The sequence below is a fragment of the Eschscholzia californica genome, unplaced genomic scaffold (genome assembly GCF_041429995.1).
Source record: "Eschscholzia californica isolate CP2 unplaced genomic scaffold, dmEscCali1.0.p SCAF_5, whole genome shotgun sequence".
NCBI lineage: Eukaryota > Viridiplantae > Streptophyta > Magnoliopsida > Ranunculales > Papaveraceae > Eschscholzia > Eschscholzia californica.
In genome coordinates this window covers 3,371,586-3,394,134 of record NW_028238472.1, presented here as the reverse complement: position 1 = coordinate 3,394,134, position 22,549 = coordinate 3,371,586, and the positions used below count along the sequence as shown (strand labels likewise).

General features: G+C 35.3%; 3 protein-coding genes across 4 annotated transcripts; 1 reads left to right on the top strand and 2 right to left on the bottom strand.

Annotated features, from left to right (window-relative positions):
- Positions 1 to 309: 309 nt before the first annotated feature.
- On the bottom strand, positions 310 to 2,622 carry EMB1025 (Pentatricopeptide repeat (PPR) superfamily protein). Its single transcript, XM_086642390.1, has one exon. The coding sequence runs from the start codon at positions 2,475 to 2,477 to the stop codon at positions 534 to 536; it is 1,944 nt and encodes a 647-aa protein (XP_086498516.1). The 5' UTR covers positions 2,478 to 2,622; the 3' UTR covers positions 310 to 533.
- A 2,172-nt stretch (positions 2,623 to 4,794) lies between these two features.
- On the bottom strand, positions 4,795 to 11,272 carry LOC147536312 (polyubiquitin-like). Its single transcript, XM_086642388.1, has 6 exons — positions 11,102 to 11,272; positions 10,748 to 10,915; positions 10,412 to 10,547; positions 9,664 to 9,868; positions 7,471 to 9,197; positions 4,795 to 6,832 (listed from the first exon to the last, which is right to left on the bottom strand). The coding sequence occupies exon 6, from the start codon at positions 6,830 to 6,832 to the stop codon at positions 5,000 to 5,002; it is 1,833 nt and encodes a 610-aa protein (XP_086498514.1). The 5' UTR covers positions 7,471 to 9,197; positions 9,664 to 9,868; positions 10,412 to 10,547; positions 10,748 to 10,915; positions 11,102 to 11,272; the 3' UTR covers positions 4,795 to 4,999.
- Positions 11,273 to 20,222: 8,950 nt separating this feature from the next.
- Positions 20,223 to 22,115, top strand: LOC147536311 (cysteine-rich repeat secretory protein 38-like). 2 transcript variants are annotated; one of them, XM_086639691.1, is made up of 2 exons: positions 20,223 to 21,211; positions 21,759 to 22,115. In XM_086639691.1, the coding sequence occupies exons 1-2, from the start codon at positions 20,263 to 20,265 to the stop codon at positions 21,860 to 21,862; spliced, it is 1,053 nt and encodes a 350-aa protein (XP_086495817.1). In that variant the 5' UTR covers positions 20,223 to 20,262; the 3' UTR covers positions 21,863 to 22,115. The 2 variants fall into 2 exon arrangements, 1 of the variants encoding a protein (XP_086495817.1); XR_015225017.1 differs by having other exon boundaries at positions 20,224 to 21,647; positions 21,716 to 22,115.
- The last annotated feature ends 434 nt before the right edge of the window (positions 22,116 to 22,549 follow it).

Genomic DNA, 22,549 nt, shown 5'->3' with positions numbered 1-22,549 from the left:
CGGCTGGATCTGAATCCTCTGACCCAAATGGACCCAAAATCAGCCCAAATCACCCAGTCAGATGAGTCGGACACAGAAAAGAAAAAGCAATTTGAGATCTTACTCCAAGTCGATTCAGTACTGTAGTCAGACTTCAAATAAGTTAGACAAACAATATTTTATTAGTATCAGACCAATTCCTTAAGTTTCTCCTATAAACTGCAAGTTTATTCGCTAACCTCATAACCATGATCATTACCTTGCATAATTACCAAATTAAACACAACTAATAGAGGCGGTTGGAAGAATAAACATTAGAGAAACTTAGAGTAAATACCAACCAAGAGGTTATTTTCATTGATCTTGAATTTTGAAGATGAACAATGGAGTTGATATAACTATACTAAAAACTTTACAGGGTTTTGTAAGGGTGGTTCTAATGATTGTTGTAATATAAACTTCTTCGACAATAATCAGAAGCTCGATGATTAACCTAATAACAAAAAACCCGAAAGAATTTTACAACAACAAGAAAGAATGTATAACCTAAGAAATCAATCAAATAGTTTATGCCAGCACCTGTCAATGGATGTTTGCACTTTCTTATGCTTACAAAGACCTTGAACAATCTTCTCCCAAGTAGAGGCCTTAGGTGGAAGAAACTTTTGCAACATTATTTCCGTGATTTTTGAAACACCTGAAATTCTTTGTCGTTTAGACAAGCGGATAACAAGCTCGTCTAGAAACTCCCGTCCATCTTGAGATGGATTTAACTTCTCTCTAAAACTCGTGAGGAAAATATTGCATGTAACTAAGTCGGGATCAAGACCTCGATCTAGCATACTATTTAGAAGATGAATGGCTTGAGGTAAGTTATTCTGCTTGCACATACCATTGAACAATATATTGTATGTGATTATATCGGGTTGAGATTTCGAGTCTTGACAGAGCATCTCATTAAGAAGCCTTAGACCACCATCGACAAACCCGGATTCACATAACCCGTGGATCATCGAGCTATAAGCAACAACATCGGGTTTACATCCTCTTCCTAGCATGTGTTTCCATACCATTAAGCCTTCTTTAAGCTTCCCAAACTTGCATAAGCCATGAATTAGTACACTATAACATACATTATTAGGGGCACATTGATTCTTTTCCATTTCTTTCCACACAAGAATTGCTTTTTCACAAGTCCCTGATTCAAAAAAACCTCTCATCAAGGAGCTATAAGTGAAGGGATTGGGTGTGCAACTTTCATTTACCATCTCTATCAATACATTACTTGCTTCGTCGGGTTTTCCTTCTCGACATAAACCATCTATACGAGAACTATAGATGACGGTATTAGGTTTACATCCTTTTTCTATCATTTCCTGCCATAACTTCATTGCATCTTCCGAATTGCCCTCTTTAAACAACCCACTAATAAGAGATGAATAAACATAGGCATTTGGATGATGCCCTCTTTCCTTCATTGAATTCAACAAAAGAATAGCATCGGAAACCTTTCCTTGCTTAACAAGACCATTTACAATAGTACCGTATGTGACTTCATTCGGTATACATTTACTCATTACCATCCTATCCAATAGATTAACGGCTTTTTCCAATTTCCCCTTGAGACATAACCCATGAATAAGTGTATTATATGTCACTTCGTTCGGAATACACCCTTTAAGAAACATATTATCAACAAGCTTCGAAGCACGGGTCATATCACCAATTCTACATAACCCATTGATCAATACATTAAATGTAATAGGATTTGGAAAACACCCCTCAATCTGCATCTCATCTAATAAAGAAATTGCTTCATCAATTCTGTTCTCCTTACACAATCCATCCATTAAAGTACTGTAAGTAAACACGTCCGGGTTGCAATTCTTACATGTCATATCTCGAAATATTTCGATTGCTCTATCAATCAATCCTAATTTACACAATGCTTTGATATATAAATTGAAAGTTAACAGATTTGGTGAAATGCCCTTTCTAATACCACAAGAATAAAACAATAGAGCTTGATCAAATAAACCTCCTTCAATAAGAATATTAATCACTGAGTTAAATGATCGAACAGTTTGCCTACAATGAAACTCATCAACCATTCTATTAAACAAGGTCACAACTTTATCATGTAAATCTGCTTTTCCATAAGCTTTAAACACATAAATGAAGATCTTCTCAGTAATTACTCTATTCTCTCTCTTCATTCGATCTAAAACACTCTCTAAATTCAAAAAATCCCTAGAATCAGCATAATTGATTATGAGAGAATAAAGGGTAGAATCACCTTGTTTATAAGAACCCAATTTAGGACTTGACATAAAGGTTTGATCAGAAAATGGGTATCCATTTCTATGATCTCTGTTGATGTTTTCAGTTTCAGACTTATTATTGGTCCAAGAAGTGTTAAGAACTGAAGAAGAATGGAGAAAAGATTTTGAAAACTTACATGGGTTTTGGGTTTTCCTCAGTAAAACCCTAATGGGCATTGTTGATCACTTAAGATTATGGAGAAAAGGAGTCATCTTTAGGAAATAATTTGAACATTCTGAAGGTTTGAAGGGGTTTTGAGGGGGTTTTGTTGAAGTAAGGAGGGTGACTGTGAAATTGTAATCTAGGTTTGAATAGAAGAACCGGCTTAAGTGTTTGACGACCCCATAAGATTGTAATTATAATGGACGGTGTAGATTACAATCCAAAGATGATATTGTGTAGGACCCTACACGGGTAGCCTGGGAGAGTCGTGACTAATTTAGGTGGACGCGCAGGATTTAGAGAAAAAAATTCTTCCGCTTTCTAAATGTTGCGATCTACCTAAGAACATTCGGTCACTTTAATGTCGGACAAAATAACATTGTTGATTGTTGGTGGTACTATGAGCTTCCAACTAAAAATGTTTGTTAGCATTTGTTACGTGTCATGCATACTTGAAGTCCAAGTTGTATTATAGCTAACGCCTAACGGTCCCACCATATTAAACGGGTTGGACTCGGATTTCGAGGCGAGAATGCACACCGACGAGTTCGCGTCTAATTTTTTGGTATACTTGATTAATAGTTTAATACAAAGAGAAAAACTTAACATAACTAAATTTTGATGAAAACGAAAAGTTAACAACAAAATTTATTGGACTAATACTTAATTAATTACGTAGAATTTGCAATTATCTTTAACAATTTAGTTGTTATAGGATGACAGAGACAAGCCTTCTGAGTTGCTAGTGATACGGTTTGCTTTGACACTTCTTAGTCTCACGGTTTTAAAAGACCTCACTAAGGAATGGTACTTAACCTCTTAAGAGAAACACTAAACTTTGTCTCACCATCGATGTGAGATTGATTTACAACACACCGACCCAAGACCACATGGTATTGGAGTGAATCGTGCTTATGACGTGTTATAGGATGATATGGACCAGCCTTCTGAACTGCTAGTGATACTGTCCGCTTTTGCACTTTTGGACCTCACTGTCTTAAAACGGTCCACTAGGGACGGGTGCTCAACCTCATAAGATAAGCACCACATTACGTCTCACTATCAATGTGGCGACTGGTTTACAATAGTGAATCATTAGTAATGTAAGACATTACATCATCCTGCCCATAAGTGATCAACTAGAGTTTCTCACAGGGTAAAGTGAGTTTCTTTGTCTTCAATTTTCTTATATCAAGATAAAAACTGTTGAAGACATTGTGTTTCATCCCGTGTGATTTTCACTCTGAAATTTTCAGAGAAATCATTGTCAGTTATATCACTAGTTTAAACTAAATATATTAATATATTTTATGTTCCTTAAAATAAAATATGACGAATTGATAATATACTGATTAAACATAATAAAAATGGTTTAAAACAATTGTCCACGGATAACTAGTAATTTGGGGAATTTAAAACTCTTAGATGTTTTGGAAAAACACCTACAGTAAATTTTTGTAGAGATACATTTTTGACTAGGCACACTGACTATACACAAAAAAATGCTTTTGGCTCCAAAACTCTGTACTCCATAGATTCTGTGAATTTATCAACTGATGTAATTGTTGCTCTAGTAGTCAGGACTCGTTCTCGTAATGGTAGGAGACGGATAGTTTTTAGGAGTATTTAAATTACCGATTTTAATTTAGTTGCAGAGGTTTATAAAAGCAGTATTTTTTTCTCGTACTATGAAATACGAATTACTAGGTATTTTAGAAGAGAGGATCCAATAAATAAATTGCTCATGAACTATGTCTACTCTTTTGTTCTTATAAAACCAGAGAAACACTACTCAAAAGATGGGAGGAATCGAGTTCAAATTTAAAGTTCACAAAGCTGAAACGAATAACAAGCTAGCTAAGGGCTCAACTTCATTGTTCGTATTAAGCATATTCTTGATCGAAGTTCACAAAGCTGAAACAAATAACAAGCTAGCTAAGGGCTCACTTCATTGTTTGTATTATGCGTATTCTTGATCGAAGCTTTGTGAAGGGCTCACTTCATTGTTCGTATTAAGCATATTCTTGATTGAAGTTCACAAAGCTGAAACAATTAACAAGCTAGCTAAGGGCTCACTTCATTGTTCGTATTAAGCGTATTCTTGATCGAAGCTTTGTGAAGGGGGTCACGGTAAGGCTATTATGGTGCCTGCTAATGAGAATGTCTACTTGGGTGATCGAAGCTTTGTGAAGGGTCACAACAAAGCTATTACTATTAGACTTCTCCTGGTGCCTCTTAACGATCCAACTTCCCTGCTCTCTATCTCTAACTTGAAAAAACTTAATCAACACACCAATCACATAGTAACAAAGAGGTAACACAGAAACAATATTACTACTAAAAGATGGGACTGTATTTATTATAGTTTTAAAAACATACCAACTGCAGACATTTACTAATGCTACAGATATTCAAACTTACTTCCAGAATTCATAAAAAAAACCAAATACCACATGACCAACGACACTTACTACCCACCCATCATCATAAAACCTAAAACTTGACACAACTAAGGACCAACCAGACCAGACCAGATTCAGTTCTCACCACCACGGAGACGAAGGACAAGGTGAAGGGTAGACTCCTTCTGTATGTTATAATCAGCCAAGGTCCTACCATCTTCAAGTTGCTTCCCTGCAAAAATAAGCCTCTGTTGATCAGGTGGGATACCCTCCTTGTCCTGAATCTTTGCCTTCACATTATCAATAGTGTCCGAACTCTCCACCTCCAGAGTGATTGTCTTCCCTGTCAATGTCTTCACAAATATCTGCATACCACCACGAAGACGAAGCACCAAGTGAAGAGTCGATTCCTTCTGGATATTATAATCAGCCAGAGTACGACCATCTTCTAGTTGCTTTCCTGCAAAAATCAATCTTTGCTGATCTGGGGGAATACCTTCCTTGTCCTGGATCTTTGCTTTCACATTATCGATAGTATCTGAGCTTTCAACCTCCAAGGTGATGGTTTTGCCAGTCAAGGTCTTCACAAAGATCTGCATACCACCTCGAAGACGGAGGACCAAGTGAAGAGTCGACTCCTTCTGGATATTGTAATCAGCCAGAGTACGACCATCTTCTAGTTGCTTTCCAGCGAAAATCAGCCTCTGCTGATCCGGTGGGATACCCTCCTTGTCCTGAATCTTGGCTTTGACATTATCGATGGTGTCCGAACTTTCCACCTCAAGGGTAATGGTTTTGCCAGTCAAGGTCTTCACGAAGATCTGCATACCACCACGAAGACGGAGGACCAAGTGAAGAGTCGACTCCTTCTGGATATTGTAATCGGCCAGAGTACGACCGTCTTCAAGCTGCTTTCCTGCAAAGATTAGCCTCTGCTGATCCGGTGGGATCCCTTCCTTGTCCTGTATCTTTGCTTTCACGTTATCAATCGTATCGGAACTTTCCACCTCAAGGGTAATAGTTTTTCCGGTCAAGGTCTTTACAAAGATCTGCATACCACCACGAAGACGAAGGACTAAATGCAGAGTCGACTCCTTCTGGATATTGTAATCAGCTAGTGTTCGGCCATCCTCTAGTTGCTTTCCTGCAAAGATAAGTCTCTGCTGATCTGGGGGAATTCCTTCCTTGTCTTGAATCTTTGCTTTGACATTGTCAATGGTGTCGGAGCTCTCAACTTCAAGAGTAATTGTCTTTCCAGTGAGAGTCTTAACGAAAATCTGCATACCACCACGAAGACGGAGGACCAAGTGAAGGGTAGATTCCTTCTGGATGTTGTAGTCAGCTAGGGTTCGTCCATCTTCCAACTGCTTTCCGGCAAAGATCAATCTTTGCTGATCTGGGGGGATTCCTTCCTTATCCTGGATCTTTGCTTTCACGTTATCAATGGTGTCTGAGCTTTCGACCTCCAAAGTGATAGTTTTTCCGGTGAGGGTTTTGACAAAGATTTGCATACCTCCCCTCAGACGAAGGACTAGGTGAAGGGTAGATTCCTTCTGAATGTTGTAATCTGCAAGAGTCCTTCCGTCCTCAAGCTGTTTTCCGGCAAAGATAAGTCTCTGCTGATCTGGGGGAATTCCTTCCTTATCCTGGATCTTAGCTTTAACGTTGTCAATGGTATCTGAGCTCTCAACCTCCAAAGTGATGGTTTTTCCGGTGAGAGTTTTCACAAAGATCTGCATACCACCACGAAGACGGAGGACAAGATGAAGAGTGGATTCCTTTTGGATGTTGTAGTCAGCAAGAGTTCGGCCGTCTTCCAGCTGTTTTCCAGCAAAGATAAGCCTCTGCTGATCGGGAGGAATTCCTTCCTTGTCTTGGATCTTAGCCTTAACGTTGTCGATAGTGTCTGAACTTTCGACCTCTAGAGTAATTGTCTTGCCTGTTAGAGTCTTAACGAAGATCTGCATCTGAAACAAAACACAAGGTCAGATCTCCATCAACCGAAACCGTAATTCAACGAAATTGGGATCAAACAACACAATGAAAATAAAATGGACGGATGATCCAAGAACAAACCATCGTGAGACCTAATCAATTTTCAAAATCAAAGGTCGATCTCTAACAAAAAAACCTAGAAGTTTCTATTACTACAACAAGATGAACACATAACAACAACCAGAAAAGAGAAAACCACAACAGAAACCCTAAATAATTAAAATCTAATCAAAATAGGTAAATAAAAGCAAAATCTAAAGGATCGATCAGGTACTATAAGTCTATAAGCAAGAATCGAATCACTAATCGGAAAAATATATAATCAAAACAAAGATTCTAATAACTTTATGGATTCAAAACAGAATTCCAAGAAGATTAAGACCAAAAAACCTAGAAATCTCTATGCGAGGTGATTACAACAACAACAACATGAACACAAAACCACAACCAGATATGAGAAAAAGCACAATAGAAACCCTACATCATCAAATTCGAATCAAAATATACAGTAATAAAAGTAATATCTTTGAACCGATCAAATACCATAAACAGAATTTCAAGAAGATAAAAAACAATAGAACAAAAAGAGAGAGAGGAATAGATTGCTAACCTTGAAAGAGAGTTCTTGAAGATTGAAGAAGATTGGGGAAGAGAGAGTTTCGTTCGATGAATAGAATGAAGAAAAAGAAGATTGCTAGGTTTAGATTATATAGGGTTTTTAAGTCGGTTTAACAACCACGATAAAACCTAATTAAATTAGGATTAGGACGTGTTTGATGTATGACTTGGTATCCACTTAACCTAACCACACATCCAAATACCTAGAAACTTCTCTTTCTATTATTAGGTTAAGTTTAGTAACCTTGTCGGGTTTCCTAGTATTGTAGTTTAACCCAAGAATTACTAGCTCAATTGGTAATAGATTTCTCGAAAATTTTAGTGGTCCAAGGGAAGATTGAATCTGATTTATTGAAATTTGATTATTATAGAAATAAATAAGAGCCAATTGTAATTTGTATGTATTTAGAGGTATAAATTGTACCGGTTAATTATGTAATACTTTATGTTTTATTGTAGGTTCGAGATGAATAGATGATCGTAGTTATATTAAAAAATTCTGATATTTGGAGAACACGGTAGGAGACAAAGTCGGCCTTAATTCTGCAACGATTAATATCTCGTTTTAAATTTGTGGCCCAAATTTTCATTTGTAATGTTGTAATTGGGGTGTCTAAAAAGATAAATGAACCATAGGTCACAGCAAAAGTAAATCGAAATTTCTGTTCGTATTGGTTAAATATACTTGTGGATATTTCCAGTTCAGCTCTTAAAGTAAACCCTGCACTTATGTTTAAGTTCTAATAAATCTGCGTGTAAATTTGTATAATATATGTGAATTTTTGTAAACCTTACTATATACATGCGATAGTCCCACATCGCTCGTGAGAGTGTCTAGAGATTGGGCAATAGGTGTATGCTCGAGCTTAGTAAGTATCGATGCCATTTGGGTATGCTCGCGAGAGTGTGAATTTTTGCAAACTTACTATATACATGTGATAGTCCCTCATCGCTCGTGAGAGTGTCTGGAGATTGGGCTATAGGTGTACATTCAAGCTTAATAAGTACTGAGGGATTTTAGGTATGCTCGTGGTGCCTTCGCCAAGAACAAAACTCCGTACCTAGACTTGGGTTTGGGTGGTCAAAGCGGGGACAATATCGATAATTACTAAGGCTGAGGCGTTATAAAGTGGTATTAGAGCCAAGGACGACTCTTCGATGAGGGTGGGGGATTATGATAATCCCACATTGCTCGAGAAAGTTTCCGGAGATTGGGCTGTAGGTGTACACCCAAACTTAGTAAGTACCGACTGAGGCCTTTCAGGTAGGCTTCTGGACTTGGACTTCAATTGTCAAAGCGGGTACAATATCCTTAACTGCTAAGGCTTGGAACGTTACAATACAACTCGTCTAGAATTTATATTTATATGAATATAAGACCACATTTACTTTATTTTAATATTTAATAACTGCGTACTTGGTGAATCATGGGTTTCATTGAAGTAGATAACGACGACAACTACAAGAAAAAGGGGGAAGAGGAAAGAATCCAAATCTAAATTGGAATTGGTGATCCGATTGATGAATTTATGTGTGTTTTCAGTTCTCTCGAAGTCATACCTAGACCCATTTATTTACATTTTACCAAGACTAAAATGGAAGACAAATATTTCCAAGGTTTAGATTTAAAACTACTCAAGGAGAGCACTTTCATTCCCACCAAATTTTGCAATAATATACATAGTGAAATATATCACTATTATTGATCCCATGCTTGACCTGCCCAAGAAGAAAACTAGTTAACAAATATCTGGCAAATAGAAATGCCAGAGGCTAATGATACTCTATCCCGACCTCATAGTTAAGCAATTAGACTGAAACATGACTTAGTTAGTTATATCAAAACATCATGTAGATAACTCGTATAGCTGAGGTGGCCTTTTGAATTTTTGACTAAAATATGCTTTTGTATAGGCCCTCTCAGCTATATATGAGTGGATGGGTCATCTTCTAAATAATCCAATGAGTAACCTTAGCATTTCGCGGAAATTAAACTCAAATTATTTCAAATTTCACAAAGTTTCTAATCTTAAAATTCGACTAGAGATCGACTCAAGCAACCCTCAATCTTGACCTCTTATCTCGAATTACTTGGGTGATCAACTCTAGTTAAGTGTTTAGTTTATAAAAAATGAATCAATATTGTCCCTAAGTTATTGAAGTATGAGATTTTAAAAGAACTTACAAGGCAGCACAGAACAGAAGAACCCTTCTAGGGCTGATCCATGGGCGCTGGACATTGTGTTTCTTACATTTGATTTCTGAAGTGCAGTTTGATGCGATAATCTTCTGTTTTGCTTCTTCACTTGTTTTAATGGGTTTCTTAGTCCCTACTCCCTCAACATTTAACACAATGGGTTTCTCAACCTTATAATCAGCTCGTGAAGCCACTGCGGAAAAAATATTATTAAGATTAATAATCGTATAAGAAATTAAAGGTTGACAACACTTGAATCTTGGTCGCCCTTGGGGACAGAGACAAAGTTATCATTCGACCAAAGTGAACTTCATACTAGTAAATAATTAAACCTTCAACTTTTCATCATCTAGTACTTTCAAAGTATAATCGACACCAAGGACGTGTATACTAAGCGTTAAACAGGTATTACGCTCATGTTTAACGCTTACACATTAAATACCAGTAAGTGAATAGAGCCACCTAATAAAACAACAACTCATCTGGCATGTGTCTCACTATAGGTCATGGTGGACGTCCGAGCCCTAAAGTTGATATTAAGTTTCTTATCGAAAATAACTTTTGAGGTGTACTAGTTGAGTACGTACCAGAATATCAACACCAATCTAAACCAATTCATATTTTTCAAATGGTCAGATTCAAACTTTTCTCAGGGAGTAGAGAGACACACATGTTACTCCGTAAAAAAAAAACAAAAAAAAAGTGAAATCTGAATCCGAAACTAATCGATTGATACCTTTGAGTGACCAATCGGAAAAATCTCCACCGCCACGGCCATCCCCACCACCACCATCAAGAACTCTATCTCCAAGTCTAGTAATCTTCTCTTGGCCTTCACATTGATACCATTTTCTAGAAACCGTTTTCTGCAACTGAAATTCAAAACACAGAGTTTTTCAATAAACAAACAATGTGAGCAAAATTGAATTGAATAAATTAATCCATGGCATGTTTTTTCACCAACCCTTTTCTCATTAATCTTCAATTTGGGTGGGTTTTTCAATTTTGAATCAGATACAAGAATGGGTAGTAAATTAAGATCAAGAGAACCAAAAAATTAAATTTTACTTACAGTATTACTAGAATTCGGTTTGGTATCTCTAGTGATGATCGGAAACAAGTTGTCTATGTTTATAACAAAGCTTCCTTCTTGATCATCAGATACTTCCTTTTTCTCTAATTCCATTTTTTCAGATTCAAGGTGGCAAGAAAAACTCATGAGAGAAGCAGAGGAAGAAACCTAGAGAGAGAGAGAGAGAGAGAGAGAGAGAGAGAGAGAGAGAGAGAGAGAGAGAGAGAAAGAGGCAGTTAATGTCATCAGTTACAATTGAAATTAGTAGTGAAGTAAACAAAACCCAACAGTTGGAACAAATAATTCAAGGGAGAAAGAAACAAAAAGGACTAAAAGTTGAAAACAGCAACTTACTGGTTTTGAATTCTCCACCATCTTTGTTCAAGACTTGTCCAAGTTAGAGAGAGAGAGAGAGAGAGAGAGAGAGAGAGAGAGAGAGAGAGAGAGAGAGAGAGAGAGAGAGAGAGAGAGAGAGAGAGAGGTTTTAGTCTATGAAGAGTTTGCTTGGGTAATTGATTGAAGACTAGGATTTTGGGTGGAGGGACTATAGTACAATTTATAGATGTCTAAGTGGTTCCAAGGTCTTGACATAAACTTGAGAAAGTCTTGTTAGTGTTTGAGTGGGCGGTTATCGAGCTTATCACATCTATGATGTATCAAATGTCAAATATCACGACTTTCGTAGTTCGCAGTCGTCTTCCAACCAAAAAAAGAAATTATAGATGACCAAAATTATTCAAATTGGACAACAAACCCATCCCAATATTCATTAATTGGTCTTGTTAACTAATAAGTTTTTTTAAGTTGCGAGACCTATGTCTTTCCTAAGAAAAAAAAAGAAACCCATGTCTTCAACGAAAAAATGGGCTAGCCAACTGCACCACCACCCCTTTCACCCTTTGGTACAGTAGTTGGAGACATACTCCCCAACGTGGAGGTCGTAAGTTCGATCAAATCGGAGTGCAAATTTACAATTTATTTTTTTGTTATCGAATATGATTTAAGCTCTTTAGGATGGACTTTGGTTCTTTATGATGAGTTTTAAGGGGTTTAAATCAGACAGACGGCTATAGTGCTTATTCATTCAATTCATGAATCATGATGCATGTACCTTCTGTATTATCTGTTCCATGATGTATTAATGTCTTATAACTACGGTACCGTAGTCGATTTAAAAAAATAATAATAATTTTCTTAAAACAACATACCTGATTTATTTATTGAGTATGGGTGGGAGGTTCAAAATATAGACCCTAATAGCACAATAAGTGCTATTAACACAAAATAGGCAAGAAATCCAAAAAATACAGATTTTGAAACGTATCAAACAAATCATTCTGGCATATACTGTTTTTTGCAATTCACCAAAAAAAATCATTTTTGTGTGACATCGTCACGTTATTGTATTACACAAAACGTAAATAACTCTACACATTTTACAGTTGAACTTCACGCAATTTAATTTGTGTTGCGTAGAAAACAAACTTATTCCAACACATATTTACATATTGACTAAACAATCAACGCGTTAGTGATACATTTGCGTACTTGTACGAAGTAAGAACAAATATTCAAAAAATATGGGTTCTATTCTTCTCCATGAGATGCAGGGAGTTGAACTCGGGTTGCAGCTGGCCATCAAGCATAACTGTGCAAAGGTTATTATCGCCACAGATTCGATGGTTGTTTGCTCCCTCCTGGCTGACTTTAACAAGCTTCCTCCCTGGTGTGTCTGGCGTACCTAGTTGAATATTAAAAGGCTTTGGGGTGTTTTCCAGCAGTGTAGCATTCATCATGTGGTTCGTGAGCTTAACCAGGTTGTTGATTTCCTGGCAAAGCTCAAACAGAATGGGGTCACTGAGCTTGATGCTTCTAACTTGCCTGTTGAGTTGGCTATTATTATTAAGAATGATAGGAATGGTAGAATTAGAATAAGGAAGGGATGGCAGTAATTGCTTGTTTCTCTTTGTTGGTTTTGTTGCTTCTAGCTTGTTTTTTGTTCCGGGTCTGGGCCCTTTAATCCCTGCTCATTAATGCAAAAAAAAAAATTCAAAAAATAGACTTTTTACCTATTTACGTGAAAGTTTGGATTTTAAACTCAATTTATTTTTTATTTTAGACTTTATGTCCACGGACCCTTACAATAAAATTAAAATTCATAAATTGTTAAATAAATAAAGTAGAAAGAAATGGACAGTTGTTATAGAACTTACTCAATTCATGGTATAATATATTCATGATGTAACCATGTCACATAGTGATGTAATGATTCTTGACCCCATATAAACTCCATAAAACAAAACTAGATATGCTTAGATATATCATAAAAATGAAATATGCTTATAGCTTCCATAAATGCCCAGCATATAATAATACACCCCTAAAGACCATACAAACTACCCCTACAACCTATGCATTCTTTATTACACACAATATCAATAAATCATGAATTTTCACGTTCACTAACTATCAAATGTAATCTCCACATTCCCCCAAGTAGACCCATTATCCTTGGAGAGGAAAATTATAAGGCCCAAAATTCGGGTCAAAATAGCAAATGAAGCCCAACCCGGAATAATAATACAAAAAAAACCCAAAATTTGAAATTACAAAACATTTATGAAAATTTCTGAACAAAACACAATTTGCTCTCAACAATTTTGTAAATGTATGAACAAATTTGTTTTTGTTCACACATAATTATATATGTTGTCACAGTTTCAAAAGTGTTGTAATAGTTTCAAAAGTGTTGCCAACAGTTTAAAAATTGGGTTTTTTTTACATTATTATTCTCGAGTGGGTTTTTTTTCGTATTTGGGCCCAAATCTTGGGCTTTTCTTACATAGTTTCTTATCCTTGACACAAAACCCCAACTGGTGTAAAATTTTCTTCCTAACATGGGTGTAATTTCATGATTGGGACAAGACCCCAAGTGTTGTCTTATAAGATTATATAAGTGTTGTCTTATAAGATTATTATATATATATATATATATATATTCTCATCAAAAAGAAATATATATACAAAAAGAAGTCGGCCACAAAACTAGCACAACATTTTTATTACGTGTAAATAGAATTAAGGAGTTATGCATGTACCACGGTGTTCACAGAGTTGTAACGATACTTCGAGTGAAATGTATTTTGCAACTAGACAAGTTAGTAAGGTACAATTTGGTGACCGATACATCCACCGGTAGCTGAGTTGGTTGGGTATCTCTCTATAATCTTTAGAGATAAAGTAAAGGTGCTTGACTTATGTCATGTAATGTTGTGTAAATAAAGTAAAAAATAGTATCTAGATGACCTTTAAGATAAGTTATCGAAGTAGTTAGGCGACCTTTAAGGATTTTGTATAGTCTTTGGGGATAAATATGAACATTACAACGGTTTATATATCATTATACTGGTGCGTAAAAGCCGAAACTAGGAGAGTTTTAATTTAGTGAAAGCTTCTGCACAGGAGTTTTGACTAAACCAGTTGATGATCAAGGTTTTGTAACATATATCTACTATTTGGTCTCTACTAAATTATTAATCATTTGATTAGGTTCATAATGATTAATGAAGCCCTTATCAAGAAATTATCAAACCAAACCACTAAAATGATAGATCATAATTGGGAAACAATTTTCATATTTGGTCCAATAAGAAGCAGCCAACACATTACTCATTGAGAATTCATCTACTTCATTGAAAAAAAAGATAAGTTAAATAATTGGAGCTAATGTTTGTTGAGATGATAAGCCAATGCCATACTTTAAGTTTTGGTTTTATTTGTTTTTAATTTGAAATATGAGAAATAAAAAAGAAAGAGAGTCATTGATGTTTTGAAATTTTACAAAACTCCAAGACTACAATCTTCATACATGTGAAAGTTAATATTTTTAGACTACATTATTATACAAAATATCTCGCAACTTCATGAAATATGAGGGAGTTTTATGTACATTTGTTCAATGATAACTATCTGGTTCATTAACTGCAGTGAGTATATTCATGGTTAATTTTGTCCATAATCTCTGACCTCGGTCCTCCAATCCACATAATTTTTTTTTATTGTTCAGTTTATCTTTTGATTTATCATTTAATACGATTTAAAATACTTGATTTGGATTATGAAATTTATTAGATATAAATTCAAATAAGAACTCATGTTAAACAAATTAACACACAAACAAGTGATTCACATCTAAAAGTGCAAGTCTTTATTGTGAGGCAATATTTATGGATTAGCATGTCTTTATTTTCTAGTATTATTTAGAACTTTTAATTAACACTTCCACTAAATAACAATGTCATGTCTATCTTATATGCACAAAAAGAGAGTATAAAAGTACTTTGATCTTTTGATATAAACTATAAATACAGATCAAAAAGTCGGTCTTAAAAATCGAAAAAGAAATAAAAGTGGTAAGAATGGGGCAAGAAATAATGAGAAGCCTTTTCAGCTTTTCTTTCTACCTTTTTTGCTTTTTGGTTCAATCACTTCTAAAAGTGAAGTTAAAAAATTGTAGTGAGACAGAAATATTGATCAAGCTTGAAGATATATAAAAATAAAAAAAGGAGATGTACAAAGAATGTAGATGTCACTTTCGAAAGTAATGTTTATATAATGAAATTGAAGTACGATTGGCATGTCGGGTTGGAGTGGGGAATATCGGCTACGTGTGCAGGCATGTCATATATGATATGGCAGAATGCGTTATTGAGAATAATGAGTGCTTAAACGTGAAGGCTGGCAAGATGGGAGACATATCATATGATGCTCGTCGTCTAGGTGTGGCTTTTGATGAGAACAACTTAACAAAATTTCCAGGAAAACTCCGCACTTTACTTACTTTTGATGCAAATACTACAATCAAAACTGATAATGTCTTCACTAATAAGCACTTTCCTGAATTAGATGTGAGTGGCTCACAGATTACACATTTATCTTCTCGGGTCATGAGTTTGAAATACACTACAAAAATGAATACTTTTAGCGACGTCGTAAACCGTAGTTAATGTAACAAAACCGTCGCTAAAAATCTTTACTGACAGAACAAAATCCGCCGTCGGAGAAACTATTAACGACATTAGAACGACGGCTTTGAAAATCCACCGGCAATAGCAATTATTAATGACGACGTTTGTAAAGGAAAAACCGTTTCTAATATAAACTTGCGACGCCGAGAATCGTCGATGATAGCTTTTGATTTAAAATATATATATATATGTGTGTGTGTGTGTGTGTGTATATATATATATTTCCAAACACTAAATTGACATTCAAAATTGGAATTAATCGACCTATCCAAAACATTTACAAATCATCTTTCAAAATACTACAATATCGCTCTTACATCTATTCTAACACGATACTAGCAACTGTTCGTCAATTTCAAACATAAGTATCGAGTTTAGAGCTTCATTACTGTATAAAAAAAATTCACTATCTTCGCATGCGTCATAGAATCATATTAGGTTACTACGCCCTATCAAAGCTCTTTAACCTCCCTTCTAGAATCCTCAATTGCAATGGTTGTTGTCATCTGCCACAAAATAGAAACATGTTATTATCATCATAAATAGCATCACATAATCAAGCACAAAATTAACAAGAAACTGTTTGTACAAAATTAATGAAGTGAAAATAAAAAGAGAAACTTACCCGACAGAGATGAAGACAAAGATGAATTTCTGCAACCATCAACAAAGAGAAAAAGAAATTAAGATTCCATCAAGTTAAGTAAACCTTAGAAGCTAGAATTAGCAACTATTAATGAAGGCCAGCGCTTTGGGGAAAGCAAAATAGTTTCCGGGGTGTGAAATTTTAAAGGGAATAGGTGAAATTTTAGAAATTTTCCGGGGAAACAAATTTTAAGGGGAAATCAAACATCGCTTCTTCCTCTTCTTCTTCATCATCTTCAACTCCGGTCACCATTTCCGGCCACCATCTCCGACCACAACCACCACAGGTTTCTTCTGAACTGGTGACTCTCTTGCACACCAACAAAAATTAGGGTTTCTTCTATCACACGATCGTTTGTCGTTTTTTATTTCAACAACTCTTTCTAATCCTTCAAGAAACCTCTGCCAATCTCTGATCGTCATGTTTGCACTTCGTAGAGCTGTGAATCCTCTCTGGTACTCACATACTAACTATTTCTTCTCACTCATTTCCCATGCTCAATTTTTTTTAGTAGAATCAGTATAAGCATCTTGAAACCCTAATCCATCTAGTTCGGACTTATCAATCTCCCTAGTCTCTCTCCTACTCATTTTTATGTGTTCCATGTATTCACTTTTTGCTTTTTCTATTTTACTGGTTCTAATCGGTACTATTACTCTCATGAACTTAAGGGTTTCTTCCCCTTACTGATTATTCACAATATTACCTCCTTTTAATCCTATATAAGTGTCATAAATAGTAGTTCTTCCATGTTATTAGTAAAAGTTTTGATAAATCTTTGTTCCATCCCTCGGGAACAAGGGTATTGTGTAGGAGTTGCTCAAACTTTTTATACTACAGCAGATACCCAAAGCAAAGATTCACAACATGTAGGAAGTTATTGTTTTGATACTCGACCTGTGTCTGGTAAATCCCTTCCACCATTAATGAGGATTGAGAAGATCCACTCTTTTAACGGAAAATGCTTTACAAGTTGTGGTCTTTCGTCGCAAGCGGGTGAAAAGAGTAGCGGGGAGGATGAGGATTTGGAAAATGGGTTCTCTGAACTCGAGACACCTGCTTCTGAAACTGTTGAAGAGGTGAATGTAGTAGAAGAGAATGAGAATGATGACGGTGGTGGCCGGATTATGGTGATGATGGTGGTGGGCGGATTTTGGTGACGATGGGAGTGGCCGGATTTGGTGATGATGGTGGTGGCCGGATTTCGGTGATGATAGTGGTGGCCGGATTCCGACAACCCTTGCCGAAATGGAGAAGAAATAGTCAAAAAATTTGCTTTCCCCTTAACATTTAGATAATATACTAGTCAACTAAAGTTCACCAATTTTTAACAAAGTCTTCACACCCCGGAAACTATTTTGATTTCCCCAAAGCGCTGGCCTTAATGAAACCAGTTTTCACAAACCAAATTCACAGTATCACAAGCAATTTAGCTTCCCATTATAATTCACAATATCACAATTTACCTTATAAGGTACGTACCTTAACCTCTCGGAAATGTTATCTTGGAGTAGACAATTTGAGCATTAGTACTCTTTATAATCTGCAAACACTTGTACTAAAAGGGATAGGAATCGGGTACTTGCAAATATTTAATAGGTTTACCTAATGAAATTGGAGCTCCGGAACATCTTAAATACCTTTCTCTCAGTTATGAGATTATAAACAAATCACCTAACTCCATTACTAGTTGTGATGATTTGAAAGAGTTGAACCTTGCACATTGTTATAATCTTAAAGAGCTACCGGAAGACTTGGGCGCTCTGAAACACTTACGGTTAATCGATGTTTCGTTTACAAAGTTGACACATTTGCCTAACAGTATTGATGGCCTTAAAAGCCTGAGGACATATTTCCTATGCTTCAAAGTTTGGTCATTGATCATTGCCCAAAGTTGACTACATTCCCAACTACCTTCCCCTGTCTAAAGAAGTTGGAGATTACATACAGCAATGCCAAAGTATTGAATATCATCATGACTGGTCTAGAAAGTATCGAAATAAAAGGAATTCGAGAAGTTGAGTTTCTTCCACGACAGATGTTACAACCTCAACTCCACACTCTTGTGATTAAGGACTGCCCCAACTTCAAGGGCCTCCTTCCAGAGCTAGAAGTTCGTGAGATATGATGCTTTGAACAATTAACTTGGGCAGAGGTTGATGGGCTCTTGAATATTCAATGTGATGGACCAAGAAGGCTGTTGGAGCAAGATTCGCCAGGTTCTGGAAGCCACGGACCGAAAATCCAAATTTCAGACGTACAAGACATGTTGAAGACAACCAAGGAAATTTCGGTCGGTCTGTTTTTGCAACTTATTTGAAGATCTTGAAGATTTAGTTTTATGCATTTAGGATATCTCCTGTAATTATCTAATATCTAATATTGTTATTAGGTACATGTTATTTACTTTCCTAGATCAGTTAGTAAACTAGGAAATCTTAATTTACACTATCTATTATATAAAACAGAAGGGAAAACGATGACTGGGACAAACATCCTTATTTAATTATGCATATTGTCTAGAAGCCCTTCTCAAAATTTAAAATATAGTCTTTCGTAGAAATAAAGTTACCTATTTAAAAAACAATAATCCTTTCCTTCTTAGAAATAAAATAACTAATTTAAGAAAAAAAGAAACAAAATAAATTTCAAGGGTTAAAGAAAGAAATTAAAATCTCTCTCTCTCAATAAAATAATAACTAATTTAAGAGAAAAGAAACCAAAAAATAATATCAAAAAATAATAACTAACAAAAATCTCCCTCTCTCAGTAAAATATAAAATAAGTTTTGTAACATTTGATTGATATAAGTGACCGTGCCCTAGGGCACGGGATATACCCTAGTAAATATTAAATATGAATTGGGTACTATTTTAATTTATCTCTCCGATTATCACGTAATTATGAATTTAACAATGTATTTGACCATGTTACAAAAAATGCAATTTTTGGAATGTCATTATTTATTTTTAGACTTTTTTCTGAAATTTATTTTAACGTTGTATTCAATGTTTTTTAGGTATAGATCTCAAAATCGATCCAATAGGATAAACAAGAAACAAGTCGATGAAACCTTCTTCAATGAAAGTCATTGATGCTTTAGAGAGAGAGAGAGATGTTAAGTTTAGTAGTTTGTTGTTTAATTTTATGTTTACTTACAAATTATTTCGATTTAAGAAACCTCTAATAAAGAGACTTCTCTATAATTCAATTCAATTTTTAATTAATCAATTAGGTCGAAACATTAAAACAACCACTAGAGTGTCACCATCATGGGCCATAGGTTGAACAATCAAACATTGTGAAAAGTAAATAGATTGAGACATTTATGTCATTTGAGAATGTTCAAAGTGACTAATTCTATGTTTCTGAAACCTTTCCATGAAATTTAGGTGCTTAAATCATTTAATAAGTACTGCTATGTGTAGAGACGTAACACTTTTTTTTTGTTGAAACCGTGACAAATTCTGTATGTATATTTTAAGTGGCATGAGATGCAATATTAGATCGAAATATCTCTTACAATTACGAAAAGATGATTAATAAAACTGATAGTCTTATCTAACTTCTTTTTTTGTTGAAAAGTCTTATCCAACAATCGTTGTAAAGTCACGTACAAACGTAAAGGTCATTACGTTTAGAACACTACAGCTTGACCTCCACTTAATAGTCTTTAGCATTGACTATGAAATAATGAAAAGTCTCCAATAACTCAAGTCCTCTCATGTTCTTATCACCTTCTTTTAATCTTCATGAATCCTTAATTTATATAAACACTAATTGAACAAAATAAAAAAAATCCACAAACAAAACATAAAAGATTAAGTCATAATAACAAAATTATGGGTTCTTACCTCAAATTCCTCTACGTTCTTCTCTCCCTAGCAATCATCATTCGATCAAGTCTCATCACTGCTCAACCTACATTTATAGAGAGTAGTTGTAATTCAACAGCAAATTACACTAGTGGAAGCATATACCAATCAAATCTCAACAACCTTCTCTCTTCTTTCTCCTCCATTAAGGATAATCAACTTATTAATGGATTCTTTAATAGTTCAATTGGAGAAAACCCAAATAAAGTTAATGGTCTTTTTTTATGTAGAGGTGATGTGACAACTGAAGTATGCAAGAATTGTGTTCGAACTGCAACAATGGACATTAAAGAAGGTTGTCCAAACCAGAAAGAAGCAATTATATGGTACTACAAGTGTCTATTACGGTTTTCGGACCGGCCCATATTCTCCATGATGGAAGAAAGCCCAAGTTTCTATGTGGGATACCATAATAACATAACCGGCCCATCTCGGTTTGGATCGGTGCTAACGGAACTAATGAGTGGTCTTGTTTCAAAGGCAAGCATTAGTTCCTCAAAGTTTTCAACAGGGGATAGGAATTTGAGTAGTTCAATTAAGATATATGGATTAGTACAATGTACTCCTGATTTATCTTCAAGTGATTGTAAAAAATGCTTAGAAGGTGCTATTAGTAGTATTCATGTTTGTTGTGATGGTAGAGTTGGTGCAACACTTATTCAACCAAGTTGCAATATTAGATACGAAGTCTATTCTTTCTATAGAGTGACAATCGATCATTCGCCAGCTTCTGCCCCTTCATTACCTCCAACTCCTTCAATATCTCCTACTACGGAAGCGGTAAATGCACCAGTGCCATTGATGACTCCAACTTCGTCCATACAACCACCGAGTCTAACACCACCAGCGAATCCAAGTACTCCTTCCATACAATCACCAAGTTCACCACCATCCATAAATCCAACTCCAAATAATGGTATGTCAACTTTTGGTTTAGATGAGGTTTTTTTTATCAACTAGGTTGGTTGAATGGTAAGTTCTAATCCTTGTATTTTTTTTTTAATTTGGATCGTTAAAATATTTTCTTTTGGTGTCTTCCACAACCCACTCCTTGGTAGACTTATGTTACATAGAAATTTTTGTCGTTTTTCGACAAGTTTGACCTCATAGAACAAATGGTTATTGATCATTATGGAACTATTGGAACTCGAACGTTCTAGAGATCATGGTTTCAGTCTCTAACATAGCCTTTAGAGGGGACTTTCTCGGATTTTTGGATACTTTTCATCTCATTTAATATGGTCAAAGGAAATAAGGGAATATTGCCCGAAGTGAGTCTTCTTTCGGGTTTTTTTATCTTAATCGAAAGATTTTTCATGTTTAAGTACTTTTTAGCCTATTGTAATGGAGTGGTAAGAGGTATTATCTTCCACCCTAGAGGTCAAGGGTTCGAGGAACACGCCTAACAATTCAAAAAAAGTTCTTGTTAAAATTCTAAAGAAGTTGGTCATGTATATGTGCAGATAACGGGAAGAACGCTTGCAACATTGCTCTTACTATTGTCATTCCTCTGGTTATTGCTCTCATTCTCACTGGTCAAGCAGACACCCGCCATCTTCGAGCCTAAACAAATGCAGGCAGACATGAGATGAGAAGATCACAAATATACTAAGATTTTATCTGCCATTTGAGATGGATAGTTAAGTTAGTTATTAAGTTGTTGCTTAAACCAGTTTAAATGTGTTTTGAGTACGAAATGTCTTAAGAAGTGTATATTTCATTGCCAAATTAGCGCTTTGTGTAACTGAATTTTTCATTTTTATTTTAATTTCCCTGCAAAATAAACCTTTGAAGATTATATTTCGATTGAGAACAACAAACTGGCTACCTACGACAATGGTTTTGGTTGTGAAGTTGAGAATCCATGAAACTCCGGTTTAATTTAGGATAACATATATATGCGGATGTTGAGGGGGTAAAGTACGAAAAACCTTTTATTAAACTTTGCAAAATTATTCTCATCGAAAAAAAAACTTTGCAAAATTACCCTCTCAAATCTAAATACCACAAAGAAAAACAAATTTTAATTAGAATTTTTGGGTGTATGGCCCAAAAAATAGGCCCTAATAGGACTTTTAGTCCTCTCTAATCCCATAAAGGGTAAAAAAACCAAAATAATATTACAAATAGATATCTGGTCCATTTGGTTCAATCTAGAGAGAAAACACAAATCCCGAGAATAACTATTAGATATTAATACCTAGACTAACCTTTCTTAAATATAAAAACAGTTATAAGATCAAAATCACCAAAT